This window comes from Ciona robusta, chromosome 3 (genome assembly GCF_009617815.1).
Source record: "Ciona robusta chromosome 3, ASM961781v2".
Lineage (NCBI taxonomy): Eukaryota > Metazoa > Chordata > Ascidiacea > Phlebobranchia > Cionidae > Ciona > Ciona robusta.
In genome coordinates, this window is record NC_143237.1 from 10,854,755 (window position 1) to 10,864,125 (window position 9,371).

At 35.4% G+C, this 9,371-nt stretch overlaps 2 protein-coding genes across 2 annotated transcripts; one reads left to right on the forward strand and one right to left on the reverse strand.

Moving 5' to 3' along the window:
- Positions 1–359: 359 nt before the first annotated feature.
- On the forward strand, positions 360–6,300 carry LOC149739353 (serine/threonine-protein phosphatase PP1-beta). Its single transcript, XM_089874820.1, has 8 exons — positions 360–514; positions 951–1,082; positions 1,705–1,935; positions 2,284–2,388; positions 3,626–3,745; positions 4,094–4,197; positions 4,541–4,675; positions 4,993–6,300. The coding sequence occupies exons 1-8, from the start codon at positions 460–462 to the stop codon at positions 5,101–5,103; spliced, it is 993 nt and encodes a 330-aa protein (XP_089730946.1). The 5' UTR covers positions 360–459; the 3' UTR covers positions 5,104–6,300.
- Positions 6,301–6,468: 168 nt separating this feature from the next.
- On the reverse strand, positions 6,469–8,407 carry LOC149739354 (transmembrane protein 208-like). Its single transcript, XM_089874826.1, has 6 exons — positions 8,250–8,407; positions 7,905–8,003; positions 7,785–7,844; positions 7,569–7,672; positions 7,129–7,213; positions 6,469–6,703 (listed from the first exon to the last, which is right to left on the reverse strand). The coding sequence occupies exons 1-6, from the start codon at positions 8,253–8,255 to the stop codon at positions 6,584–6,586; spliced, it is 474 nt and encodes a 157-aa protein (XP_089730952.1). The 5' UTR covers positions 8,256–8,407; the 3' UTR covers positions 6,469–6,583.
- Positions 8,408–9,371: the final 964 nt, after the last annotated feature.

Sequence of the window (9,371 nt, forward strand, 5' to 3'; positions counted from 1 at the left end):
ATTTTGCTGATTTTGCGTCAACAGGACGTTTGGTGCGCGTGAATCGATGCGTATGACGTAATAACTATAGTCTCGTCGCAGATGGTTGTGATGTTTGTTATGATGTCACAGAGGGTTATTTTGGCGGGTCGCGAAAGCTATTGTAATGTAACTAGAGAAATCCGTGACAACGAAATGACAACAATCGGTTAAAGGAGTTTTAGTTTGTTTATTAAATTGGTAGCAGATACTGATTATATTGGTATGTATGCTGTCTGGTCGCCGAAAGGGTTTTGAGATTATACATATTTAGTTTAGTTATTCGTTTTTATATCATATGCACCCTAAAATGTTGTAAACGGAAATCATTTTAGATATCCGCCAATAGTTCAACAATACACACACGATATATAAATATATATTTCACTCCTTACAGAAGTAGGTGTGTCTTGGTTCCCAGTGTTGTGTGCTTGGTGTAAAATGTCCGATCCAGACAAATTAAATGTCGATAAAATTATTGCCATGTTGTTAGAGGGTAAGTTGTTGTTAAGTAAAATTCTGTTACAAGAGTTACGAGACACTTAAACCTAGATTAAAATAAATGTTTTTATCTGAATTAACTTATAGTTTTGAAAGATCTGGTCTAAAAAATTCAGCCCTAAATTGTATTTCTGATATAGGATAACATTTGTTGTACAAAGAAACTGATGTTCCATGGTCCTGGCCTAATGCTCATCAAGTTGGACGATATTCATAACCAAATACCAGTCAGGATTAATAACAGTCAAAAATCCAGTCTAATAAATAGTCTAACATGAGAGATATATATTTCGCCTTATACTATAATTGAGTTTAACTAATGGTGTACCCAAAGATATATTTCAGCATATATGAGATCATTAGTCTGTTATCCAAATATAACAACCATGTTACAAACTTCAAACTAAATGTTTAAACATGTTGTGTTTTAGTGCGAGGTTCTCGGCCGGGGAAAAACGTCCAACTTTCGGAGAACGACATTCGTGGTCTTTGTTTAAAGTCAAGGGAGATATTTCTAAGTCAACCTATTCTACTTGAATTAGAAGCTCCCCTAAAAATATGTGGTAAGAAATGATATTTCCATTTGTGGTTTAATTGTGCAATGTGAACAGAAACGACAAATCCCAAATTATTTGTTGTTGTTGTGTTGAAATAAATATCCTTGTTGGTGTCTCTAAAGTTACGAGTCTCTGCCAAGTTACTATTGTTTCTTTCATGGTTCGTGGCGTCTTTCGGAGACACTTAACCCCATTGCCCCCCTGCTCCATCAGTAAAATAACCTACATTTGTTTTAACATATTTATATTTGTTATTTTATTCATAACTTTGCAGCAATCGACCTCTCAAACCAACAAGGCCATGAGCAGAGGTTTGCTTTTGCCCTCCAATAAACGCATGAGTTGAGCACTAGAGTGAGCTTAAAACTCAAGTGTCCTTTTGTTTTCAGCCAAAGTACTTCGTCTGCAAAAGGAACCAAGTTTACTAGTTCAAAATCTCAATAAAAAAAAAAACTTTTAAAGATCCGGTACTTTTTAACCGAACCACACAACAACATTTGTTTCATGATTACATTACATCCCTTTAATTAATAATTGCTTACCACTGAGGTTTAATACACAAATACAAAATCAATGTTATTTTAATCACTTCTTCTTAAGCCTACAAATGAACCTTCAATATCCACAGGTGACGTCCACGGGCAATATTATGATTTGTTGAGGTTGTTTGAATACGGAGGTTTTCCACCAGAATCGAATTATCTTTTCCTCGGAGATTATGTCGATCGTGGAAAACAATCCTTGGAAACAATAGCTCTGCTGCTCGCTTACAAAATAAAATATCCGGAGAATTTCTTCCTTTTACGAGGCAACCATGAATGTGCTAGCATCAACAGGATATATGGTTTCTATGATGAATGTAAGATATCTATGTTAATGTAAAATATAGATATATTAATATAAAAAAAAATTAAAATTTTTGCCTAACCAAAGCTGTTTTATTTCTTGTTTGGGGCAGCCTATTGGGCCAACTCTGGCCTACATCCCAAGTTCCCTGGTGTGCCTCACAGCAGAGTTTATATAAATTGCAAAACTCTTTTTTAGAAGACCAATGCAAAATATTAGAGCACACAGAAAGTTCTTTTTCACTACAAACTGCCAATTAAATTGTGTTTTTCTGGATGTTAGGTATAAATCTTTTTCAGTTTTTCTCTTTTTACACCATCCTTAGAAGATTGATTCGTTATTTTAGAAAATATCATGGCAGGTAAACGAAGGTACAACATCAAGTTGTGGAAAACATTCACCGATTGTTTCAACTGTCTTCCACTGGCTGCAATAATTGATGAAAAGATATTCTGCTGCCATGGAGGTGGGTTGGGGGGGTTGGGTAGGGATAGGGTTAGGGGGGTGGGTTAAGTGTGGGTTGGGGGGTTGAGGTTTGGTTGATGAGAGTTGGTGGTTTGTGGGGTGAGTTAAGTGTGGGATATGGGGTTGGGGTTTGTAGGTGGATGGGTTGGTTAGGGGTTGGGTGTTTAGTTGGTTGGTGTGGGGGGGGGGACTGGGGTGGTTGTTGTTAGCAAGTATCATCTTCCCAAGAAGTGTCAATTTTGGAATACCTGTGTTGTTGTTTAGTAATAGCTTGTTATGACTTGTTCGTCTCATAAGTTACCGCCTACTTTGTGATTTGAAATGGTGGTCAGTGTGGGTGCAAAGGGGTTGGGACTCATCAGGTTAGGGTTGGTTTGGGTCAGTTGGGGTAAGGGTCAATTTATGCCATACTTGATTTTTCTAAAAGTTTTTTTCAGAAACAAAGTTTTAAAACATTTTAATATTTACTCAAATGGTTAAAACGAAATTACTTTTTCTATTTTTACATAAAATTATTTTACATTATTTGGTTAAATAATTCATTTTGTTACTTTCAATTGTGTTGTAATGTAATTGTTACCGACACAGATGTCTGTGACATCATAAATGTCGTATTCTATGATGGGTTTCCTATTGTTATGTCACAATGAACACCCGATACTTGTATAATGTATCATGTTTGCTTAAAATAGAAATGTTTGTTCAAATATTGTGTGAATATTACTTTAACATTAGCAGGGTTGTTATCATACGTGCTTAACCATTAATGTGGGGGTGACAACAATAGTTTTACACTAAAAACACAAAGTTAGAAAACACTGTATAATATACAACGAAAATGTTTCTTGGTGGAAATAAGTTTAGCATTATTAAGGAGGAATGTTGTTGTTGATTTCCTGTATAAACATTTTCAAGCAAGCCTGACTTGGTTGAAGAAGGCATAATTATCCTTATGCAAAGTCTTATTTAAATAAATGTAACTTGAACTTATTCATTCTCTTGCATGCAATGTGATAACTGTGAGCCCAAGTTCCATGGCGTGCTAATCCATAAGTTAGGTTTATTTCACAGCATTGTGTTCAACTGTCTCTGCATTTTAAAAAAAGTTTGGCATCTATAGGGGCTGGGTGGGTTATCAACATATATTATATTTAAAAAACCCACATTAAAATAAGTTTAAAAAAGCTTATATATATATTAGTATAATATCTATACACCTAATAATGTTTCCACTCTAGGGTTATCCCCTGACCTTCAATCAATGGAACAAATCCGTCGTATAATGCGTCCCACGGATGTTCCCGACCAAGGCCTCTTGTGTGACCTCTTGTGGTCAGATCCTGACAAGGAAGTATCAGGTTTGTATGGAACGGGGGTTTAGGTTTACTTACTTTCAACACTCTTTATTTGTTTTAATTAAATGAAACTCTATGAGTTGGCTTATACTGTTTTTGTGGGTTTACAAATTTTATTCCAATTATTAGTTTAGTTTAACTAATCTACAACTCTCTTCAGTTTATTGTTTGTTTTAGGTTTGGCAGCCTCGCGTTATTTAACACTTTTGACTTTTTCTAAGTAATTTTACTCATTGAGTGTTTTATTGACTCTTTTGCAGCTAATTCCCTTCTCTTTGTTGTTTTAATTAATTTGATCTTCGCGACTGTATTTAAATGGCTTAAATACCAACATTATGTTCTATCCCACAGGTTGGGGTGAGAACGACAGGGGGGTGAGTTTTACATTCGGACCCGAAGTTGTCGCAAAGTTTCTTCACAAACATGACCTTGACCTCATATGTAGGGCTCATCAGGTAACTGTCAATCAAACTTGTGCCTGTCAATCAAACTTGTACATGTCAATCAAACTTGTGCCTGTCAATCAAACTTGTGCCTGTCAATCAAACTTGTGCCTGTTAATCAAACTTGTACCTGTCAGTCAAACTTGTGCCTGTCAAACAAACTTGTGTCTGTCAATCAAATTTGTACCTGTCAAACAAACTTGTGCCTGTCAGTCAAACTTGTGCCTGTCAATCAAATTTGTACCTGTCAAACAAACTTGTACCTGTCAATCAAACAATATCATTTCACTTTAACCACCTTTTGTATTATGTCTATATTTCAATTCCCTCCCTCACACAAAAATCTTATACACAGGTAGTTGAAGACGGATACGAATTCTTCGCGAAACGTCAACTCGTCACTTTGTTCTCGGCCCCCAATTATTGCGGGGAGTTCGACAACGCAGGGGCCATGATGAGCGTGGATGAAACCTTGATGTGTTCGTTCCAGGTGGGTGGAAGATTGTTGGGTTCGTTATATTGTGTGTATGGTCCTACAGCTAGCCATGCAGCCTGTACAACATTGTATATGCACATTCTATTCTATATGGGTGAGGTTCTACAATGAGGCATGCCATGGGACCTGGTATTTATGCAAGAGTTGGCCTATCACCCCAACATTTTATATACAAATTTTGTAAAAAAGTTTTTTCTCCTCTTCGTTACTGTATTCAAAATTAATAAAAATTTATGTCATTTTAGTTTCAGCCACAGTTGGCCCATTACCCCAACATAAATTTATTCTTAATATCTATATTATTTTCCAAGATATTGAAACCATCTGACAAGAAGAAGTATCCATACGGTGGCATGGTGTCAGGTCGTCCTGTGACCCCGCCAAGAGCCGGAGCCGCGAAATCTAAACCTGGGAAAAAGTAACAACCCCCAATTTATTTATAAAGTTTGATCCCAATATTTTGTCACCAGATAAAATATTCTTGGGAACCAGGTTTTAATATTATTGATCACAAAGACAACAAAACCAACCAAAACTATTTGTTTCGATCCCGTGTTAAAAACCTGGTTTAAAAACATGCAGGGTTTTTAATTTGTTTTATACTAACTGTTTTGAATACGAAGATATTTTTATTTTATAAATTTTACCCAAAGTTTAGTTAGTTTTATGTGTTCAGTTTTATGTATCATATATATATATATATATAACGGCGGTTTCCAAACTACACAGTCAAAACTTTAGACTATGTATGTTTTTATTTTAACTGTGGTCAAAAAGTTTGGGAACCCCTGGTATAAGAAGGTTTATGTATAAATATATAAAGCAGTGGTTCTTGACATTTGGTAGGACAGAAAACTACAGTGCAGGTCAAAAAATAATTACTTTTATCCAGTTAAGTGTTCATTAGTTTGATTAAAAACCTCACCACCTAGATTTTGATGAAACACAGGTGTTCGCCTGTCATAGGTCGGGAACCACTGGTTTAAATGGTGAACACTGTAATTTATGTTACTCGCTGTCTTAATTTCCCGTTTATATTTTGTTAACTTCGTAACTAAGACGACAAGCATACAAACATATATGTGCGTACTTTATAAAAACTTACAAAAAAATCAGCATTACAGAAATATATGTGTATAGGATATGTAATATTATCAATTATTGTTAAATAATCTAAGATTTTATATTTGTAGATTTCACTTATTTTCTTCCTATTTGTTTATATTCAACATACGTTCATACAGCCTGTGTCTATTTTATACTTGGGTGGGATTAAAAATCGGATTTTATTTAAATGTTAAAATTTCCCAAATCACTCAAGTAATTTCAGACTAAATGTCATACATGCTTGTTGTCGAACATTTAAAAGTCTGGGCACAGTAGGCTGTTACCATGTGAACCTTGGTTTACATAATGGTATCCTGACTTTCGGGGCAAGCATATATACCATGCATACCCGTGTTAGTTGCCTAAACCAAGTGCATAAAGTTACCCTTAACCTTATGTAGGTTCGTTTGTATAAGACACGGCTTGCCATTATATTTCATGCGCTTATTTGCTTGGGGTTGGATCAAGGTATTGTATTTGCTATGCGACATTTAATAAATATGTCACAATTATTTGTTTGTGATGTCATTAATTTGTGGTGATTGTTTTGTAATAAGAGTTGATTGCTACTAAGTCATGCCTGCTTATCCACACACTGCAATAGCTTCAGCAACTCGACTGTGGGCATGGAAGTGGCAACCATGGATAAGTCGCTCACCACCCAAATAAAACAAACCATATTTCACTGCAATTGTTCTATTGCACGTCCACACATAAAACTGCGATTGTCTTCACTAAAACAAAGCTCAATTCAAATCAAGGTACCAACAATAATTAAATAAACTCTCATAAGTGTCATTGCCTTCGCTTTCTTTCCAATTTCTTTTGTTGTTTTTCGCTTATCTCCGGCGGGGCTTCGAATATCCAGGGTGCGATAATGTTCACCCACAGTTTGTAGATCGCTACCCCTGGTATCTGGGTTGGACGGAGGAAATACATGATTGGGTGATTGAATGTAGCTTGTTTCTTGCATGGCAGGGCAACAGTCGTATTGTTTCATACACCTCAAGCCCACTTACGACTTACCACATAACACGGGTATTCTGTTAATCTGTTTCATGCACTTTTTGCCCGCTTACGAGTTACCACGTATGTAACTTATTTATCCTAGCATGGCGGGGTATAGACAGTTATTATAACACGGGTGTTCTGTTCCATACACCTGGTGCCTGCTTAAGAGTTACCGCGTATGCAACACTAATATAGATCTGCACACTTTGACAAGTTTTTGAATTAACTTTACCTTTTCTCACATAATTCTCACACAGTAAGGTTATCATTGTACCGTAACATCTGCAACCACGTAAAGACAATGTCGCGTACAATACTACACAACTCACCATTAGCCACAACAGCCACCCGTACAACGATACAGCGCTCAACACCTGGCAAGCTGCAGTGACGAATATAATATCCTTAACGTGTCTGCAAAGTTTGAAAACATCAATATATTAAAGTAGATTTCACTTATCCATGTCTTAACAGTATTTATAATAAAACAACCTAAACTATAGGTTAGGAGGAGTTATGTTAATAACTTGTGGGAAAGTTATTTCTTTCAAAATCATATATTGCTAATTCAATACTTTGTAATGTTCACCATGATGAAGACAACCTACATAGGACATCATCTCATAACCAAAATAAATTGCCAGAATAGCGGCTCAAGAATTTGTCTCTCAGCAAAAATTTATACACACATAGTATTAATATACTGACATACCATCAGTATACTGTTTATACTTGTTTAACAAAAGTTGACAACAAACATGAAACTTACTCAGCCATGCCAGCTTCCATGTTCAAATCGAGCTGGCTGTTCAACATGGATCCCATTGTCTTCATGCATACAATGTAAATTATGGTGGAAAAAGTGAGAAGACCCTGGAAGGTTGAGGGTGAGATTTGGATTCTTATTGTAGCAAGTATAGCACAAGTGTCTTATTAAACAGGGTATGTAGTGGTTCCATATAACAAGCAAACAAACACAACGTACCAGATGCGTCCATTCAATATTTCCTATCCTCCAAAGCAAATGCATTATAATCACCGGTACCTATCAACAAAAACAAGGTAATAAGAATTCAGAGCATAAGGAGTTAGTTGAAACACTTACATTTGCTCCAAGTATAATGTAAGTGTAGAAATTATAAGTTGTTCTGTTTTCCTCCTTTATTTGTTTTGCTCCTTTAGTTCCTTGTTTACCTTTCACAACCTAAAGTTACATTTATATTAAATAAACAAAAATAATGCAATATTTATGTGTAGAATACGTCAGTTTAGATGGTAACATCTCATAAGCACAATAATTCTTGAGTATACAGGTAAAAACTCGTACCCAAGAAGGATTAGGAATCATCCCAAATGACAAAACAACGAAACTGTATAAAAAAAGTTTTAAGATACAGTTAAACGAAATTATACACTAAAATAAAACCCTAGCAGCCAACATAAAACTTACCGCCATTTTTCTTGTCTCTCAACAACAAAGTGGGACCAAATTTAACTTAAATTTATGTTTTATATACCTTTTTTGACTTAGTATTAAAAAAACAAAACTGCAATGTGGATTTATAGAAATATCATTAAACTATTTCATTTTATGACATTTCTATGAACTATTAACATAGAAATCAAATATTATAACATTTTAGGGGATTCATTCTGAATCTGAGATTTCATTGTAAAATTTATATTAAACAGTTTTTGTATATTTTATGAACAAATATTAATTTCACGTAGGCGTTGTACATCAATTCGAGGATAAAAATGTAAAAACAAAATTCTGGGCATTTTAGACAGATTGTGCCGCCGGGTTTTTTAGTATTTATCCTATTTGTTGGCAAAGGGGAGGGATATGTGTCCGTTGTGCAGCTGCATTGAAACAACATCTGTTGGGTGACCTTATTGATATGCGGTGACGTATTTGCGGTCTGGATTGTAATGTTCGAACAGCGATGGATTTAAATTCCAGTCTTATCAGTCTGGGAACGATGGCGACCCGAGATAAATCAAAGCAAGCAAAACTTATGTAGAACGTTTGGTAAGCCCAATTCTCACGAAATTGTTCCACAACGTATAAATTCAAAAAATTTCTAATAAAACATCGCTCGGGTTATAACACAGAGGCTACAGTTATTTTGTCGATTTATCGTTTGTTAAATTCTAAGCAAGTTTCATTGACCTATGGTTGCTACGACAACCAACTGTTTTTCGACTTTTTACGAATTCAAACAAAACAGCTGACTCGGGTTACGCGCGAATATTTTTACGCATATATAAATAAGGAAGTTGTAGATTGCGATTGTGTACGTCGTAACGTAGGCGATTATCAACAATTAATACGTCACACAACACTTTGTGGTGAAATTCATCTTACAAGAAACAGATTCATGTTTCGAATCAAACATGGAGAAACTCCACATGCGGTATGTTCGTGTATAATGATTCATATGTTTCGATTATTTCAACTGTCGTGCCAGCGAGCGCTTTACATCGCTTTATGACGTCACAATTGACTCAATATTATAATAATACCGATTTCAAAAATTGTAGAATATTCCGCAAAAGCGAAGCACCGAAA